General features: G+C 48.0%; 1 protein-coding gene and 1 pseudogene across 1 annotated transcript; one reads left to right on the forward strand and one right to left on the reverse strand.

Annotated features, from left to right (window-relative positions):
- Positions 1-471: 471 nt before the first annotated feature.
- On the reverse strand, positions 472-1,544 carry LOC120841803 (annotated as a pseudogene).
- An 8,924-nt stretch (positions 1,545-10,468) lies between these two features.
- LOC120841802 lies at positions 10,469-11,095 on the forward strand. The gene has a single exon (XM_040212791.1). The coding sequence runs from the start codon at positions 10,469-10,471 to the stop codon at positions 11,093-11,095; it is 627 nt and encodes a 208-aa protein (XP_040068725.1).
- Positions 11,096-21,059: the final 9,964 nt, after the last annotated feature.

A 21,059-nucleotide genomic window follows, 5' to 3' on the forward strand; every position in this document is an offset into this window, starting at 1 on the left:
CGTGTGACAAAGCCGCGACGAGTCGGCAACACGGCGAGACGCAAGCTACGTCAGGAATCAAGAACACCGTAGGCTTGGCACAAGCTGCGGCTGAAGAAGAACAGTTACCAGAGAACGACTGGGCAGTCGTCACGAACAAAAAGAAAAGGAAAAGGGTCAGGGGAGACCCAACACAGCCAGCTGCCGTCGCCGACGCTACATCTCGGCAACGCCGTCGACAATTCGAATTCAAGATCCGCCTGACGAGATCACGTATACCGATCAAGCCACTTCTGCCCCAGCTCAAGATGCCCATCTTGGGCACCCAGAAGAACGCATTGTTCACCATGCATCTAATCGAGAAAGCCAACACGATCTCGGTCAAGACCGACACGAAAGAGCTGGCAAAATTCCTCAAGAAAATAACCGAAGTTAAGATTGAGGACAAAACAATTCCCGAAATAACCGAAGTTAAGATTGATGACAAAACAATTAATGGGGGAAACAAGTTGTTTCTCCCATTACGTCAACTCCTGCTCCTGAGTCCACGTAGACTCCGATCTCGACTCCTTCTATTTTTACAGTCACGCTGGGGATCTTGGACTGTGTCTGCTGCACGTAGTACAGTTCTTCGGAAACGTCTTCGCTCCGAGTTGGTTCCAGTTCTTGAACCGTTCTGATTTGCTCTTGTTTGCGCGATCTGCACATCTTGGCGAAGTGGTTTCTCTTGTTGCAATTGTGGCAAGTTGATCCCCATGCTGGACACTTCTCCTTGCCTCCGTCGTGTGGCCGACCTCTCCCGCAACACGTGCATGTCTTCGTCGGGGGGACTTCTTTTTTCTGTGTTTTCCGGGCCCATGGTTTCTTCTTTGGTGATACCTTGTTCACCGGCACCGACACTTTTCTCTCTATGTCGGCGGCTTGTCTCTCGGCGTTCTCGAGGCTGCGCCCTTCGAGCAATATCCGCTCCAGTTTCATGTCCGGCTCACAGAGCGCGTTTCTTCTCAGTTTCCTCGACGCGGTGGCTTCTATAATCTGTGACAGGACTTCTCCATCCACGTCTGCGAACTCGCACTTTAGGGCTAGTTGCCGCAGACGCACATGAAACTGGTCGATAGTCTCTGCCGGCTCTTGCTTCGCTTGCCGAAACACATGTCTCTCGAAAACTGCGTTGTTCTTGGGCGCGAAGTGAGCTTTCAGTTTCTCGACCGCGGTCTCGTAAAGAGTGCCCGTGTTCGGAAGCGTGATGAAAATGTCGTGAACGGCTTCTCCCGCGAGGTGCAGCAACAGTGCACGCTTTCTTTCGTCGTTCGTGACGTGGGAGCCGATGAGATAATTCTCGAATCTTGCATGCCATCGATCCAGCGCTGAGACACAGAAGTTGGATCAGCATACGGATCGAACGGAGGAATGCTCGGGACGCGAAGGTCCATGGCGACTGCTTAGTTGGTTCTAGGGCAGCTTCTTTGTTCAGCCCTCGACCGGCGTGGTCTTGCGGGTCTTGCTCTCGAGTCTCTTTTGGCGTCTTCCCTAGACGTTCTGTCGAGCTGGATCTTCTTGCGGTCTTCCCCAGCATCCCATTCTCGTCGCCAGACTTGTAGTGTCGTTTGTGTGTTGCCGAGGGAGACGACCAGGTAACGAACCAAAACTTAAAACTTTATTTTGCGTAGTAAGCCTCGCGCGTCTGATCTCCGACGCACCGCCATGCATTCTCTCCGTCCGTCACCCCCTCGCCTTTGGGACTCTTCTAACGCATGCCGGACAGCGGGAATGTGGCGCCATCTGGTTCTTAGACACCACAACCTTGTCCCTCATCATCATCTCAATCACGTTATTGTGCTTTCTCATCAGTATATCCTTATCATTCCTCTTTCCCTAACTCCAGTGCAGAGTAGACAGACAAGACAAACATCCCGGGTAGCTAAAAAATAACAGCGCAAGTAGGCAATCCACACAAACACACGTCACCACAGGCCACAGAAACAATCACACTTGGGGAAACAGTCACAGCAGACAAAACACTCACACAGCGGTGACTCACAACTCAATCTCTATTTTTACACTTCTTTTTCTTCTACGCCTTTTCGATACATTCGTGAATATTGGCTTCTTTTTCTTCTATATCCCGTTAAATGACACTCATGCGAGCTAAGAAGATAAGCTACTAAGATAAGCTAATTCTTTTCCCGATGAAGTGAGCGATGAAGTGCTTACACATTTGTCGTCATCCCTGGCAATATTTCCTGCTTCCACTATCTCTCTAGTCAGTTGGCTACCGTTTCTGCCCAGCACGGTACACCTATCTAGAGAGAGAGATATAAGTTCTTTATGTGCCGCACATGAGTGTGCCGTACATCCGCAATCACGGCAATGTAGGCCTAAATGCCGTGATTGCGGATGTGCGGCACATCTACAGGGTGATTCAAGGAGAAGCCAGGTGCTTTAAAACGACCGCAAAATTCGGTTTCTTAACCTATCGCGCTACGACTTAGTACAGCGTTGCCCACAGTGCTTTACTTTTTCTTTTTTTGCAAAATTTTCAAACAGTGAACTTACTTGAGGAAAAAGTAAAGAAAGAAAAAGGTTTAGCTCCTATGGAAACGCAGCGAAGCCACCGGTCTTCAAACAGCACGGCGCCGTTTCGCACGGGAGACAAGAGATGGCGCAAGCGGTCGCGACACCAACTGCCGCCAACGAACAAGCATACGACGCCGAGAGCCGGCGTCTTTAGCAGACAAGGAACTGAAGTTCCTTAATGCGGATTCTTGGGCGAGTTGGTACTGAAACTTGGAAAACATAATAGCGCTTCACGACAGGAACGAAGAGTAGGAACGAGACAACACAATGCGGAACGAGACAACACAATAACGAGGAACGGGACAACACAATGACAACAAGTTCCTTGTTGTTACTGCACCTGTTTTTGTTTCTGCGACTGTCGCCGCCTACGGAACGCGCGCCGCTTTTGAGTCGAAAAGATTGTCTGCTAAAGACGCCGGCTCTCGGCGCCGTAAGCTTGTTCGTTGGCGGCGTTCGTTGCGCCATCTCTTGTCTCCCGTGCGAAACGGCGCCGTGTTGTTTGAAGACCGGTGGCGTCGCTGCGTTTCCATAGGAGCTAAGCCTTTTTCTTTCTTTAATTTTTCCTCAGGTAAGTTCGCTCTTTGCAAATTTTACAAAAAAAATTCACCATCTATGGGCCGTACGCTGCACAAAGTCGTAGCGCGATAGGTTAAGAAACCGAATTTTGCGGTCAATTTAAAGTGCCTGGCCTTTCCTTGAATCACCCTATACATAGGTGTACAGTGCTGGGCAAAGCAGCGAGGTAGAGGGGCTTAAAGCAATAAACCGGGGTTCCGGCCTGCACTCGGAAGTGAACCCATAAGGCCGCTGCCATTGCACGCAAATTTGACCACTCGTCACGTGACCAAACCAAATACGTGACGTCACAGGAAAGATGGCAGCGCTCAGGCAGCGGCTGGTCCCAGCTGAGCCGGAGCTTGTCAGATGCTTTGTTCGTTTTTGTTGGTCTCGGCGAGTTGATTTCTGTTGTGTATGCAGCAGATCGGGCAACTGTGAGCGACAGCAGCGCCATCCTCCAGTAGGCGGACGTGGAGGGACTTACTGTTCGCCATTCCGTTCTCTACCTTCGACTCTTGTACGCGGCCAAGTCGGCCTTGTAAATAAAACCGTTTATGCATACCTAACATTTTGGCGACGAAGAAGAAACTTGGGTGTTTAATAACACAGCGGCAACTAAGGCCATAGTGTGCCAAACACAAGGTAAGTTAAAGGCAATACTGAAAAGACCTATAGTAGGTAGTTCCATCTTAAAACTATGGAAAATGAATGATTAAAACCTTACAAGATACAGGCCTATTAAGGCCTCCAAAAATTTTAACCAATGCTCCACTAACCAGAGGCACTCTAAAGGAATTTCATTCACGCAAGGAAGTATGGAAAATGTGCCGACGATACAAGATCGCCGGCTCTCTGCCACCACTAATTTTCAGGTAAACGTAATAGAAAAGAAAACAAACTAAATTTCATAGCCGATGTAGGATGCCAATGCGATCTAAAAACTTAAAAACTTGACGGTGCGGCACAAGAGGTTCGTCACCCAATAATAATGCCGGGTGGAACGGGACGCGATTCCGGAAAAAGGTAGAGAAAAAAGTGGTGCGTTCGTGATGGTACTTAGGACATACGATAAGAATATGCAAGACGCTCAAAGACTCGTTACAGTGTTCACATTTCGGAGCTGCCTCTGCCCGTAGGAGGTACCCATGCGTGAGATGGGTGTGTCCCAGTCTCAGACGACAGAGCACAACCTCAAAGAAGCGCTCCCTGTGTCGGCAACTTGCCCATTCCCGCAGGGTAGGTTTCACACAATGAAGCTTGTTGTGTATTTCCGTGTCCCATTCTAACTGCCACTTTTTCTGAATTGCTTTTTTAAGACTGTGTTTGTAATCAGTGTACGGAATGTCCTTGATATTCACTTGCCTCTCAATGCACGTACTGGCAGCTCTATCAGCATCCTCATTTCCCTGAATACCGACGTGACTAGGCACCCAACAGAATTGATGTGTAAATCTGATTTTGCTGCAGTGTGCACAATGTTCCGGAGCCTAGTAACGAAGGCATTCTTTGGTACTTCCAAAGAAGCAAGTGCCTTTAAAGCGCTGAGAGAATCAGAGTAGATAACAAAATGCTGGATAGCGTTTTCTATAATGAATTCAACAGCTAAAATTAGAGCATATAATTCTGCAGTAAATATTGAGGCTCTGGCATCAAGACGCCTAACAACCTTCCATGTCTCGCTTATAACAGCACAACCAACAGCAGAGTCACTCTTAGTACCATCTGTGAAGAAACTCCTACAGTTACTGTACGTATAAGCAACCTGGGAAACCTCCTGCTGCAGGGCAGCAACAGCAGTTTGCCGCTTATTATATTTGATCAGAGTAAAATTGATTATGCGTGCTACGCACTCCCAAGGAGCCACTGCCAGTGGAAGTTGGGCAACTAGGCTGAAACTGTCAAGGTTGTAAGCCTGTGAATATGTTTTAATTCTCTGCGAAAAAGGGGGTACGACAGATGGCTTGTTCTGGAATGTAGTTTCATAGCGAGAATCCTGAATTGCTTCCTGGATCGGATGAGAAGGGACAGAGCGAATTCTTAATGCATACAGGAAGCCTAAATAAAACCGTCTTTTTTTCAAGTGAATATTCATTACTCTCAGCATATAGGCTAGGAATAGGGGACGTCCGAAAAGCACCAGTGGAAAGCCTCAGACCTTGATGGTGAATCGGGTCCAACACCTGAAGGGTAGATTGACGTGCGGATCCATACACTACGCATCCATAATCCAATTTTGAAAGAACCAAGCAGCGATAGAGACGAAGGAGACATACCCGATCGCTACCCCAAGACTTGTGTGAAAGCACCTTGAGGAGGTTCATTGACTTTGAGCATTTCTGTTTCAGGTAAAGTACATGACTACGGAAATTCAACTTTTTATCAAATATCACTCCTAGAAACTTGTGTTCATTACGAACAGGAATTGCCTGCCCCCTTAAGGTCAGACTAGGCTCTAGGATCATGCCCCTACGTAAAGAAAAGTTGACACATACTGACTTCTCTGGTGAAAAACTAAACCCATTGGCATTAGCCCACCTCATCAGACTATTAATTCCCAGCTGAAGTTGTCTCTCGCAGACCGAAATGTTACACGAACAGCAAGAGATCTGCAAGTCATCCACGTAAAGAGAATAGGAAAGTGATTGTGGGATAGACTTTCCAATAGAGTTCATTTTTATTAAAAATAGTGTTACGCTAAGAACACCACCTTGTGGAACTCCATTCTCTTGGACGAAACTACGAGAGAAGGTTGTACCAAGCTTGACATGAAAGTATCTGTCTTCCAAAAAGCTTTTGATAAGTGAGAGCATTCGGCCACGAATTCCGTACGAGACAAGATCGTTCAAAATTCCATACCTCCATGTTGTGTCATAGGCCTTCTCTATATCAAAGAAGACAGAAACACAATGCTGTTTATTAACAAAAGCCTCACGAATAGTTTTCTCAAGTCGTACGAGGTGGTCCACCGTTGATCTGTGGGCACGGAAACCGCACTGAAACTTGTCGAGGAGGTTATTTTCCTCTAAAAAATAAACCAATCTTGAGTTTACCATTCGTTCCAAGGTTTTCCCTAATGAACTTGTGAGGGCTATGGGCCGGTAACTTGAGGGTAATGAAGGATCTTTTCCTTGCTTGAGGAGCGGGATAACTTCAGCTCTTTTCCAAGAATCTGGGAAGACCCTTTCTCTCCAGATCTGGTTAAAAAAGCTTAAAAGAACCTGCAGGGTATTGGAATGCAAATGCTTGAGCATACAGTAGTGAATTCGATCTGGTCCCGGGCACGTATTTTTACTTTTATTTAATGCTGCCTGTAACTCTCAAAAAGTAAAAGGTCTATTATAGGGTTCTCGTAGTCCTCCAGAGCAATTTATTCTCTTTTTCTCTATAACACTTTTATGCTTTAAAAATGCAGCCGAGTAATGCGATGAACCTGATACTGATGCGAAGTGCTCCCCTAGAATATTGGCCTGCTGCTCAAGACTAGGCAGCACACCACCTGGCAGAACAAAAAGCGGTATGGAGAAGGCTCGATAATCCCCATCAATCTTGTGCACTTTTTCCCAGACAACTTTTACACTGGTGTGACTATTAACGGAGGAGGTGTATTTCTTCCATGTCGTCTTTTTTGATTGACGACGGACATATCGAGCCTTCGCCCGAGCCTGTTTGAAGGCTAAAACATTTGGAGGGGTCGGGTACCGGCGTAGCACATCCCATGAACAATTTTGTTTTTTTCGAGTCTCACTGCACTCCTTAGTCCACCAAGGTTTTGGCTTAGCAGGAAGGCGTGTAGAAGACTGCGGAATAGCTTTATGAGCTGTCTCAATTATAGAGGCAGTAAGGCATTTGCAGGCATCATTTACATCCAAGCCAACTAAAGTTTAAGGGTTCATCTCAGATGCACTTTCAAACATGGCCCAGTCTGCCTGGTCTATTTTCCAGCGTGGTGAACGTGTCATGAGAGAGCATGAAGGAGCAGTGCACTTTAAAATAATGGGGAAATGGTTGCTACCATATGGGTTAGGATGCACATGCCATGAGAAGTTAGGGAAAAGTGTGGCAGTCCCAATGGAGAGATCAATGCATGATGAAGAAAGGTGTTGACAGCTAAAAAAGGTAGGCTCACCAGTGTTAAAAAGACAAAGTGTTCGAGAGAATAACACAGACTCAATAATGTTTCCTCGGATGTCACGACGTGTACTCCCCCATAGAGGGTTGTGACAATTAAAATCACCCATCAAAAGGAATGGCTGAGGAAGCTGGTCTAAAAACGAATTGAAATCTGAGGATTTCAAAGTAAAGGATGGTGGTAGATACAAAGAGCACACTGTCAGAGCTTTGTGAAGCATGAACCGTACAGCCACTGCTTCCAGTGAGGTAGACAGTGGGACCTGTACGCAGGGCACTTCTCTCGGGAGAACCACCGCAACTCCTCCAGAAGAACTGACAGAGCACGGACGGTCCTTTCGGAATACCTGATACCGTCTGAGGAAGTTGGTATGGCTGGGATTTAAATGAGTCTCCTGTAAGCAAAGCACACGTGGCTTGTGTTCCTCCAGCAAAAACTCCACATCATCCAGGTTATGTAGCAGCCCTCGACAGTTCCACTGCATTAGCACTGAAACCATTATTAAGATATGAAATTATGAGCACACGGATGAACAGTAAAAAAAATAAAAATCATCCTTTCGGAGGTATCACAGGTTTTTAGTTTTTCGCTTGGTTTTCGGATTCTGCCACTCCATCTCCTCCTGGTCAGACTCAGGGGTAGATGGGGAGGTGGATAGGGCAGGAGCACCGCTCTCCTGAGCTCCGCAAGCAGGCTTGCCTGCCGACTTGGGAGGGTCGGAGTTGCGAGATCCTAACCTGCGGCCACGACCAGAACCTGACGGGAGGGTGGCAGATGTACTGGGGAGGGATTCAACCCCGTCCATCTTCTCCACCTCCTTCTGTGCTACAGGAGCTGCATGAGGGCCATGCAGCTCCTTGGTTGCAGGCGGTCTCTCCAGGGAGTGAGGCCGAGGGGCTCGATTTTCTCCCTGGTAGGAGATCGTGCAGACTGTACAGGCGCAGCAGGCGCTGGCCTGTCTTGGGATGTGGGAGCAGCCTGCGAACCCTCTCCGCGAAGAGAGGGAGCCTGCTGCCCCTGGGTAGGCTTTGGGGTCCCGAGGGCGGCAGCCAGGTCTTCGAGCAAGACCTGGGTTGCCCTCGACTCCATACGCGGCGCAGGACCCCGGCGCGCCACGTCGGCATACGAGCCTTGTGCAAGGAATGACCAGCGTTTCTTGGCCTCAAGGTATGTAATGTTCTCCTTAGCCTTTAAACTCAGTATCTCCTTTTCCTGCTTCCACAGGGGACAGGCACGGGAGTACGCTGCATGGGTGCCTTTGCAGTTGGAGCAGCACACAGTGCTTTCACAGACGTCTGCGACATGTTCGTTGCTGCCACACTTGGCGCAGATCTCTCTTCCACGGCAGCTCCTGGACCCATGCCCGAACCTTTGGCACCTGAAACACCTTTGGGGGTTCGGCACATAAGGACGGACACGGCAGTTCAGATAGCCTGCCTTTACTGTTGCTGGGAGACAGTGCCGTTCAAAACAAAGAATAAGATGTTTTGAGGGAATCTCCTGACCCTCGCGGCGAAATATAATCCGCTTTACTGCAATGACACCCGAGTTTCGTAGGCCTTCAAGGATCTCATCCTCACTTACATCTAGCAGGTCCTCTTCGGAGATGACACCACGCACAGTGTTCAAAGTCCTGTGCGGCGTTACCGTGACTGAGGTCTCCACGATGCTCTTCATCTTCTGATTGGCCACACTTTGCTCTTGTGTGGTGACCTCAACCAGGAGGTCCCCAGAATGCAACTTTTTTGCTTGGTAGGAGTGTCCGATCAAATGCTCAAGAACCTTGGCAACAATGAACGGAGACAGCTTGGCGGCAGGGCGTTGATTGTCTTCAGAGTGAACTACAAAAAACTTAACAAAGTGTTCTGTTTCTGGTGCTTTGGCGATGACTTGTTCCGGACAGGGCCGTTTGGATGCCTGCCTGGAACCGGGTTTAGAGAGAGAGGGAGCCATAAGAGGCGGAAAGTATCCAGAACCTGTGGTGTGCCGCCCACCACGGAGCCCAACAAGGGAATAGTTAACGGACCATAACAAAAAGGGCTTTGCTGGAACCGTTAGACTATTAGCACTGCCCAGGTACTATAACCAAGTGTGGTTTTGGACGAGGAGTCTGTCGCCACCCAAGGTTAGCCCTTGCCGCCAAAGGAAATGAAAAAAACGAAAGAAGAGAAAATGAGAAGAGTGAAAAGAAGGAGAAGACAAAGGTAAAAGAAGGGAGGGGATAGTAGAAGTGGCGACTGACTGAATCATCCTGGTCGGGCCAAGCCAGGACACCGTCTACGGGAAGCGGGGGCCGAAGTGGTGTATTGCCTCACCCGGGGGGCCCCGAAGGGTCGAAACCTACCCCGGGTTCGACTCAACCACCAGGATGCCCTTTTCCCCGGACACGGGAAAGCCACGCACAGCCGGACGTGGGCGGGCGAGCCCGCATGGCTCGGGGTCCGTGGAGACGCCACTCTCCAAACACCTGCTTTCACAGGTGCCCCCTGCGGGGTTTTGGCGACGAGGTCACAGACCAACGTAAGCGACGGCGGCCGCATGAAGAAGCAAAAACAAGCGGCGAGACTCCACATGAGGCAACGAGGGCGAGCGGCTGCGTAACGGCGGCGGCAGCGGGCAGAACGAGATGGCTTCGGAAGCTAAGCCTAGCGTTTCGAACGTCTTCATGGGTCGACTAGGCCACATGGAAGAGTTTTCGCCAGACCGCCCAGAATCCTGGCCTACGTACAAGGAACGCCTGGAGTTCTACTTCGCGGCGAACGGCGTGGTCGAGGAGCAGCAGCAGAGAGCAGTGCTGTGCAGCGTCTGCGGTCCGGCTACGTACGCTATCCTTCGCTCGCTGTGTTCGCCGGCGACGCCGGCAGAGACGCTGTACGCGGACATCGTTTCAAAACTCACAAGCCACTTCACACCAAGGCCTTCGGTAATCGTACAAAGTTTCTCATTCCACAAACGAAGTCAGCAGCCTGGTGAAGACATCGCGGAATTTGTCGCGGACTTGCGACGACTCTCCGAGCACTGCGAGTTCGGCGTCTTCCTGGAAGACATGCTCCGCGATCGTCTCGTCTGCGGCGTTAGGGACGAAGGGCTGCAACGGCGTCTCCTGGCCGAGACTACGTTGGACTTTAAGAAAGCGTACGATAAGGCTGTCGCTGCCGAGTATGCCACGCGGCAAACGGAAAACATCAGAGGAGCGTTGCCTGCGCCGTCCGATTTACATGGATGGATCAAGTGCCCAAGGGTGCCAAGCCGGGCGGAAAACAAGAACCCTCAAGAGAGCCAAAAGCGACAGGAACAAGGCGGTGTTTCCGCTGCAACGGCTACCACGACGCTACAAGCTGTGGATTCCGCAACGCAGAGTGTCATTTCTGCAAGCGGAAGGGGCACATCGTTCGAGCCTGCCGTCAAAAGGAACAGGCAAGGAGCAGGGCCAAGAGCAACAATAAACGCCCAGGCAAGTTGGGACGCTCAGGAGTGTACGGACTTTACCACATCGCCAGTGGACTGCCGGCTTTCGTGGCAACGGTCACCGTGAACGGACAGGAGGTATCGATGAAAGTGGACTCTGGATCCGTTTGTTCCATTGTCAACCTGAGGATGCTGAGCAAGCTCGGAATCTCGAGGAAGGCACTTCGACCGTGTTCCAGAGGAGTGCGGACCTACACACAGCAGCCTGTCCAGATCGTGGGTGAAGTGGAAGTTCTTATCAAGTACAACGGTAGAGTGTGCAAGCTACCTCTGCTCGTCACAAAAGGGTCTGGAATCAGCATCCTGGGGAGAGACTGGTTTCAACCGTTATTCATATCCCTGGAAGGACTGCACCAGCTCAACGGAGCTCCAGTTTCCTAGAGTTCCAGCGGAGAAGGCCAGCCAGCTGTACGCAAGGTGGTGACGAGTGTCAAAACTCTGCTGGAGGACTACCCAAATGTGTTCAAGCTTGGGTTAGGGAAGAGCACAGGTCCTCTGGTGCGGATTGAAGTGGAGGAGCAAGCCACACCCAAGTTCCACAAGTCGCGGCAAGTACCTTTCGCTTTTCTGCCGAAAGTGGACGAAGCCATCGAGAAGTTAGTGGACCAAGGGATTTATGCTCCGGTCAAGCATTCTCGTTGGGCAACGCCTATTGTTCCGATTCTAAAGAAGAATGGAAAGATGAGGATTTGTGGAGACTACAAGGGAACGCTCAACATAGTCATCAAGTGGGAGACTTACCCACTGCCCACTCCAGAGCAACTACTCGCAAGACTGGGAGGTTGCTCGGTGTTTTCCCGGCTTGACTTGGATCAAGCTTACCAACAGCTCTGTGTCGACGAGGACACCGCCATGCTGCAGACCGTGACAACACACAAGGGCCTGTTCAAGGTGACGCGTTTGCAGTTTGGTGTGGCAGTGGCAGTAACCATCTTCCAACGTTACATGGAAGGAGTACTAAACGGACTCGAAGGAGTTGAGTGTTTTCTGGATGACATCCTCATTGGTGGAAGAACAGTCGCCGAGCACGACGAACGGTTGCGTAAGGAGCTGCAGCCTATCCAAGACGATGGGCTTCGTCTGAATGCCGACAAGTGTGCATTCAGGGACAAGGAAGTGACGTACCTGGGGTACCGTATCAATAAGGACGGAGTAAGCCCTTTGGGTGAAAAAGTTGAGGCGATTAAGCAAGCCCCGGAACCAGTGAAGAAGAAGGAGCTACAGTCGTTCTTGGGAGCCTTAAATTTCTATGGCCGTTTCCTGAAAGGAGCTTCACATGTGTTGGAGACACTTTACCGCCTCCTGGACAAGGACAAGGCATGGATTTGGACAAAGACTGAAGCAAAGGCGTACCAGAGTGCCAAGAGCCTGCTGGAAACATCAGCCGTCTTAGCACACTATGATGTGTCACGTCCCATAAGGCTGGCCTGTGACGCGTCTCCGTGCGGGCTGGGTGCTGTACTGAGCCAAGTGGGAGAAGACGGCGTTGAAAGATCAGTGGTCTTTGCCTCGAGAACTTTGTCAAAAGCAGAACGTAACTATGCGCAGATAGATCGGGAGGCTCTGGCTTTGCTATTTGGTGTTCGGAAATTCCACCAGTACGTTTTCGGTCGAAAGTTTCAACTCTTGACAGACCATAAGCCGTTGCTGGGCCTCTTGCACGAGGCCAAGCCTGTTCCTGCCGTGTTGTCACCTCGGATGTTGCGCTGGAGTCTGCAACTTTCTGCATACAACTACGAACTGTTGTACGTACCTGGCTCCAAGCTGCCACATGCCGACGTTTTCAGTCGTCTTCCGCTTCCTGTCAAGAATGAGCATGAGCCACCGCTGGGAGACATCTTGCTGCTGGAGGCAGTGCCGGAGGTTCCTCTAGAGTCTACCAAGATCGCAGCATTAACACGGACTGACCCGGTTCTGTCGCGTGTGCACCGCTGGATTTTGCAAGGCTGGCCTTCAGGGAAGCTGCCAGAAGAATTCCGCCCCTTTGTGGCCAGGAAGAACGAACTGTCCAGCTACAGAAACTGTGTGCCCTGGGGATCTCGGGTTGTGATTCCGGGTCCCGCACAGGCTCAAGTCCTTGACACCCTACACACCACGCACCCTGGAGTAATGCGGATGAAAGGTCTTGCACTCAGCAGAGTGTGGTGGCCGGGCATCGACAGTCACGTCGAACGCAAGGTAGCTGGCTGCCAAATGTGCCAAGAAACTCGACAAGCCCCCAGCAAGGCACCGGTGCACCCACAGCACCTTCGGCAGCCTCTCCCGCAACCCCACGACAACAGTCGAAGGGTTCATATCACCGAGGCTTCCAACATGGTGTGTACAGTGCAGGCCGAAACCTATCACTGTCAACAACCGCCCAGCGTTTCGACAATGGAAACGTCTAGCTGCAACTTCGGCGCCAGCCTCCCAGGCATTCGCGACGTTGTCCGGGCGGAGATCAGGAAGCTACTTCCTGCCATCGGTTGCCCGGCTTTTATTTTGATCGCCGAGATTGTTTCGGACAGCGATTTCAACTGGAGACTTCTTCGAGCCAATCGGCATCTGACAAACCGAGAGCGACTTATGCCACAAAGTCACGACGACCGCCACCGGCTACCCGTTAGTATTCAATGCCTATTCAACGAGGCACCCCAACGCCGAAGCATTTCCGACATCGGGAAGAACCATGAACAAAGTACACCGAGGAAAGCGCAGGTGCTGCGAATGATCGACCGAAAACCACTCTGCTGCCACTGCATGAGGCTGACCATGCCTACTGGAGGTGCCAGTACCAATGAATTGGACTGCAAGAGTTCGTGCCGAAGAACCCTCAACCACATCTCGAGAAGCGTCCGCGGGACATTGAGGAGTATCTTTGGCGGCTTTGGTCTTTGGTGCCGAGATTACCCCGAAGCTCCTGATCCCCATCACCTCAACAGGACGTAAGCGCGACAAAGCAGTTGAGCGGCAATGCAAGGACAGTTGATTTGGTGTCGGTTGTCGTCCAAGGACAATACCTTATAATTTGCTGACACCCATTATCTGCGTCCACGCCACAAAGTACACAATTTCGAACTTTGGGCAGAATGCCGCTGAGCGACTTGAAGAAATAGAATGGTTGGTCATTCCCAAAAGTGGACACCAAGCATTGTAGGGTGATTTCAGATAAGATCGACCAAAGGGTGACTGGTCGACATTTTTAAATCAACTGATGTTTTTATATGACATTGTCTAGTGTCTGGTATAAACGAATCCACACTTAGTTTTGACCAGAAAAAAAATTTGGAGACAAGAAAAATCGTAAGGCAGGGAGAGGTGGACAGTTGCAATAACGCGCACTGATGGAGGGGGCAAGTTTGAAAGTGAATAATTAAAACAATAAAATTAGGAGAATTTTAAAACTTTTTACAAACAAACTATGGGTACAACTTGCTTGTAATATAAAGTAATAATATTTATTAAAAATTTATTTAGTTTTATAAAAATTGCCAAACATGCCTGCTCGAACGACAAATGGCAAACTTTGGAAATCTGTATCTCATGAAATAAGTTAATCATTATTACATAACTTGCAGAAATTATTTTACTAATATATGGCTATTATTGAAAAAATAAATAAGGTATCTGAGTGACACAATAGTTACAATATATTTAGGCAAACATGGGAAAAAAATCAAACAAAGAAAACTTTCAATGCGAATAAAAAAAAAACACCACCTTCGATTTTTTTTTAATTTGGGTACCCTGTTATACTCTATTTAGGCATTCATTTCTATTAAAAACATGTTGCATCATTGCACTGTGAAAGAAGAAACAACTCCCCAAAGTAGGGTCCTTTTTCAAAGCCTACACTTAGCAGTGTCCTATACAAGAAGTGACTCTGAGTTCCAGTTTCATGAAACTTGCACAAATCTTTTATATACATTTATTCAGATGAGGTCATTGATAAAAAGAGCGATCGGTCACACAGTAAAAGGGAGGAGAAACTATATACAGCATTTTACATAAGCGTACAAAGTGGTATCATATTAGAGACTAATGATTTGAGAAAAGATGATGCAGTGTGAAGTTGTACCTTCCGGTATATTTTACATCTAGAGTAAAATAAATAACTTTACTTCCACACACAAAAACAAAGATATAATAGTAAGATATTTAGGTTGGCTGTGTATTTACGATTACAAACAATTTCAGGTGACGGATACCATAGTGCCTAACTGGAGCAGCTTCGATGCTCTCGGTGTATGAATGAATCGTGGCAAGCCGATATATTTTATCCTGCTCGAGGATAACATTTTGGGATTTTTTTTTTGTAGTGATCAGATAAAAATTATTAGTAACCACCAACAAAAACAGTAGGTTAAATACCCGGTGAAGAAAAATGTGATAAATAAAATGTCCCTGCATTAAAAATGAGCAGTCCTTGGGAAATCAAATTCGGCACTTTACGCTAAGGTTTTCCTCGCTGTACCCATTTAATAAAGTTGCTTCCAAGCAGATCCGACTGTCCGTGCTACATATACGTCACAGGTCCCTTTTGTTGATGACTTGCTGAGCCGCCACGCGTGCCAAGACTGAATGCCAGGGAAGGCGCGCACCGTCAGCCACTCTTCTTTTTTTTGTTCACGATACCGAACAACCTCATTTTCGTCCAGATATACAAGATGCACGCCTTTCAGTTTCTTTGATAGAACGCTCACCATTGTCCTGGCCGTCTGAATTGCGCTTACTGAACGTTCTCTCAGGTTGTTCAGCGTGGCCTGGTGCTTCACGAGTCCGCCAACTCCGTCACATGCATTTTTCCCATGTCCAGATGCAGAAAATAACCACTGGGCTTGTGGGCAATCGTCCTTTGCAAATTGGTAAAGCTGGTAGCGATTCTTGAAATGACTGGCGGCGCCTTCACTTACGTACGTCACGTACGAGTATACCGCAACGTTGTCTTCAACCCACTCCTTCACTTTTTCTAGAGCCAAGCAAGCGTGAGCGGCGTCGTGACACAGGTCCTCACTGATGATGGCAAAGCTGTTTGTAGATTTTCTTGTCGTCACTACACATGTAAATATCGAAACTTGTTTTTTTTTTTTCCAGTGATATGCTTGCACTTCGTCAGGAAGCACGATGGTCCAGTTTTCAGCAAAGTCAAAATGAAAGACAATGCTCCCGCGTTGCCTGCACTGTTTTTCATCGTAGATCGCTTTACCTTGCGTTTGCTGGATATGGTTGTGAAGTACCCAACTTCCAACCGTCACTTGGATGACTTTTAGGAAAGTCTCAGGTTCCAAAGTTTTTTTCACAAGGTCGCCGGACTCCCATGTTGCAAGCACAATCTCTTCATCCTCCGGGATATCAAGTTCCTGGAGTGTAAGAAACTGGCCTTTTGGGCAGTGATCACAGTCTCCTTGAAGGCACAGTTCTGTTGCTGGGTCGCACAGAAATGCCGAGTTCATTTCACCAGTGTTGAATGTTGAGCCTGTAACGTTCTCTAGAGCGGCAATACAAAGATAATAATTGGCGCAGCGCACACAAACGCACACTTCCTGGTGTGGAATACATTGGACCCATCTAGGGCGCAACGAATAAAATTTCGTTAGCCCAACGCCGGAATCGGGATGCTTGTCTTTGTATATACGGAAGGCCTCTCGTATTGAGCGTGTGATGAAGCGCTTTGGCACGAACGTTTTCTCTCCGTTGAGCATGACAGAGATGACGTCCTTCTGGTTGGGACTTTGGCGCGAACATTGTAGCTCGTCTTTCGTGAAGTACTCTAGGGCAGCAGACAGGTTCTCAGGGCTCACCTTGCACCTCGTGTAAGGATCCGGCTCATACCACACGCCATGCTTTTCCTTGAGTTTTCGGGATTTACTGATGAGGTACATTGAGGCCTGTGGAATCATCTTTTGAACCTCATTCTTCGTCAGTGTTGACGGCAGGAGTGTAAGCAGTTGACAACGTTCCCGGAGAGAGGTGGCGGTTTCAAAGGCCTGCCGAAAGTTGTCCACCCACTCAGTGCATGTGGAGCATGTTGGTTCGGACGACCCCGATGGTGCGTCCCTGTCGTACGCAATACGTAGCCTTGAGCGTATATTCTTGACAGCAACCTGCTCCAGTTCTGTCTGCTTCCTCTTGACATAGGCAGGCCTGTCCCGACTTCTTACGACGCTTGGTTGTCTCAGCGGCGACACATCTGTAGGTAGTATGCTGCGATTTAGATCTTCAATTGCTTCTTCAGCTGGCACAAATATGTCAGGGCACTGCTCTGTGCTTCGCATCGAGATCTCCTTAGTGATGTGCATGAAGCAATGGTAGCACAGGTAATCTGTCGCACTCACTTTGGTGGAACAGTCAGGCGGAAGAATTTTCAACGAGTTTAGGTCCAACTCGCCAACACTTCGAAAATTCCGCTGCTTTGGTATAGTCTTTTTGTGTTTGCAAAAGTAATCTGCACAAACCACTCGTTCGGAGCTCCAGGACGTCTTCATAATGTATACATAAATAATAGAAATTAAACCCCAACTGATGGCATATAATTGCCAAGTGAAAGAACTACTGGGTGCACAAGTGACAAGTCCGAGGCTGAGGAGCTCACTCACTGCAAACGTACATTTGAAAAGAGAGGTCACAACTGAGGCTGTCGGCAAAGCTTGATCCACGTCAAAGGAAGAAAGAGGGAAAGTCTCCAGACAAAAAAATTGTGGTCAGCGGCCTTCGAAAAAGACTTTCCGGAATCGCACTGTCGTCCCTCCACGCGCTGGTATGAAAGCACCCGAGCTTCTACCACGTGGTTCACGACACAGCCTGAGCCATGTCGGCGACCGGTTCGCGAGGGGTTGGCGGTGGGGTTACGCTGATGGTCACTCGGATTAGCCCTTGCTGTACTGAGCTACCGCCTGCAGTGCCTTATCGCCGGCTGGTGTCAACAACGAGAACACACACACCCTGTCTACACCAAAACTACAAGCGTTCACCGCACACGCGTCGCCGCCGCTTTTAAGCTTTTGTGAAATTGCTTTCTTTTGCCGCAGAGAACCGCCTTATCTTAACTACGCGCCTGAAATCCTTCCAGGCGGGCGTACACAATATCAAGCGTTTCGAGAAACGCCCGTGGAGTAGAACTATGGGAAAATTCGGAGCCCGCGATGTCGATATCGTCGCCGTTGTGTTAGTACGCCGTCGCGTACTGCAGTCCCCAGTTGGGGGAGGGGGGGGCGGTCTTACTACGATAACATGGCGACAGCGTTTACACTCTATGTATTTACGCGAGGCTCGAGTATTTGGGGATAATGCTGCCGGTTGGTGTGCCCCTTTGTGCCTGATATTATCGCCCGTGACGCCAGCGAGTGAGATGGCGACAGGCATGACTGCTCAGTAAACAGGCCATGTTTTGCTGGTTGAAGCGAACCCCTTGTCCTTGACAGCGAGCGGGGAAATGCGAAAAAAAGATTGTATCGGCCGTTTTGCCAGAACTAGCGGCGAGTGTCGTCTGCGGTTTCCGGCAACTATTTTGCCATAATCGTGAGCTTAGCGAGGAAATGATTTTTGCTAGCCACAGAACACTACCATGCAGAAAGGGGATGCTTGAACATGTTTTTGTTCTGGATATATATCAGGGATGTATATGAGAGAGAGAGAGAGAGAGATGAAGGTAGAGCGGAAGAGGGAATAGCATATAGTGTCGCAGAAGAATAAAGTAAACAAAGTTCCTAGTGGCCGATGGCTGCATGATCTTTTCTCGGATCACTAGTCCGTAATATGATACCTCTTTGTACACAGTAGTTTCTCCTTAATTTAAGTGTGTGAACGATTTCTTTAGTTATCATTGGCCTCATCTGAATAAAAATATATAAAAGATGTGTGTTGGTTTCATGAAACTGGAACTCAGAGTCAGTTCTTGTATAAAACACTGCTAAGTGTAGGCTTTGAAAAAGGACCCTACTTTGGGGAGTTGTATCTTCTTTCTCAATAAAATGATGCAACATGTTTTTAATGGAAATGAATGCCGAAATACAGTATAACAGGTTACCTAAATTTGAAAAAAATCGAGGGTGGTGTATTTTTTTATTCGCATCGGAATTTTTTTTGTTTGATTTTTTTTCCATGTTTGACTAAATATATCCTAACTATTGTATCACACAGATACCTTAGTTATTTTTTAAATATTAGCTATATATTAGTAGAATAATATCTGCAAATTATATCATGATTAAATTATTTCATGAGATACAGACCTCCAAAGTTTGCCATTTGTCGTTCGAGCAGGCATGTTTGTCAATTTTTAGAAAAATAAATAAATTTTAAATAAATATGATTACCTTATATTACAAGCAAGCTATACCCATAGTTTGCGCCTAAAACGTATTAGAGTTCTCCTAATGTTATCGCTTTAGTTATTCACTCTCAAACGGGCCCCCTCCATCAGTGTGCGTTAATGCAACTGTCCACCACCTCATGCCTTACGATTTTTCCTGTCCCCAAGTATTTTTTCTAGTAAAAACTAAGTTTGGATTCGTTCATACCAGACACTAGACAATAACATATAAAAACATCAGTTGATTTGAAAATGTCGACTAGCCATCGTTTGGTCGATCTTATCTGAAATCACCCTGTAAGCAGTGAGAGAGTGCAGGCCAGCTGGTAATCTATCGACATCTTGTAAACCCTGAAATGGGGAACGATAAAAAAACGGACGAACACAACATTTTGTTGTGTTCGTCCGTTTTTTTATCATTCCCCATCTCAGGGTTTACAAGATACCAAGCATCGCCCGACCTCACTTTTCCACACGAGACTTACACAAGTTGCAGCGGACGCGGGATGCAGAAAAATCGCCATTATGAAATGGAAGTGAAATGGCTTGGATAGCAAGCAAACATTATTGCCAGCCTTTAAGTCAACGGTACAGCAAAAGGCACAGCCACATAACCAATACGTGCCTGAGCTTGCTGCATTGACGCAGAAAACTACCAGGAAAATTTCCGGATTAGATGCCAGCCCTGCAGCTTCAGCGCATCAGATATCAGTTGCTGCACATGACGTATGATTACAAGACAGCATCAGTCGGTCAAAGTTGCCACTCAACCAAACTGAACACCGACGTGCCGGGAGCGTGCGTCATCCGACAACAAGGAGCACAGGTACTACGACTGAACGCCTGACACGAGACTGTCGCAGAGAGAACTCGTTATGGAAACATTTGCAAAGAACCAATAATTATGTAATCAAGTGGAAATAAACATATTGGATACACTAACGAAATAAACATATTTCCGCTCGCTTTTACGCCTTCAGAGTCTATACACAAAAACTTGTGTTCACCGCGCGTGCTGGACCTTTCGAGGACACTCGCATCTCTGATCTCTCAATATTAATTGACGGGACATACCAGACTGGCAGACTGGTTGCAATGGGCTGCACTCGTTCCACTTCTCCTGAACATGTGGCGCATCCGAAAACCAACTCCTTTTGTTTATTAATTTACTACGGCCTCTGTAGGCATTGCAGAGGATGCATAAAACTACACGCATGATAATAACATCAAAGCTCACTGACATTAATGAGCACAAAACGAGCCCACCTACCGAAAATAAATATTACTCTCGTAAGAAATAATTAATGCTGTAACTTGTTAATAGCAACAAAAAAAACGCACTGTGAGCATCTAGTTCAATAGTATCTGTTATTGCATTGTTATATAGAAACACACTTCCTATACGTATGACACAACAGGCCCTTTGCAATGCCCTATCGAGCAACACGACTGTCACCATTTTCTTTTTTTCAGCGTAAAGCGCATGAATGGGCCCCAGCTCAAGCCGAACGCTAATGCAGCATTCGAGTCCAATAGGCACTGATCCGAGTTCACAGTGATGGCTGACATAACATTCTTGTCGAACGAATGCTCAAAGTATGAAGGCCTTGGGTAATTAGAGTAGTAGCTACAGTAATTCGTTTCATCACAATTTGGCAAACGGCGAAGGCTACAGTCTCGGTGAGTTAATATGCACGTTGGAAAGAGGCACATGGCAACATATCATCAGAGTGCTCATCTGCAGAGATTTGTCTCATACCTTCACTCCGTCTCTCTGATTGGCTCCAGGGGGCTGCGAAGCAAAGTTTATTGAAGAGACTGGAAGGAATGGGGGTCAACATTTTCTAACAAAACTGTTCTTCGGGCAAGGGATGAACGCAAATATCAGTTCTCTTGTCCAGGTAATTAGAGCAGGTAAATAGTTGACCGACTGATTCTGTCGCGTTCTTGGAGTGACAGCGGGGTAAAGAAGAAGCAAAGGAGAAGGGCGAGCTGAAGACAAGCTGAGGGCACGAGGTGTGTGTGTCTCGAGCGGGAACAAGCGAACGACTGTGG

This window comes from Ixodes scapularis, unplaced genomic scaffold (genome assembly GCF_016920785.2).
Source record: "Ixodes scapularis isolate PalLabHiFi unplaced genomic scaffold, ASM1692078v2 PGA_scaffold28__5_contigs__length_5199819, whole genome shotgun sequence".
Taxonomy (NCBI): Eukaryota; Metazoa; Arthropoda; class Arachnida; order Ixodida; family Ixodidae; genus Ixodes; species Ixodes scapularis.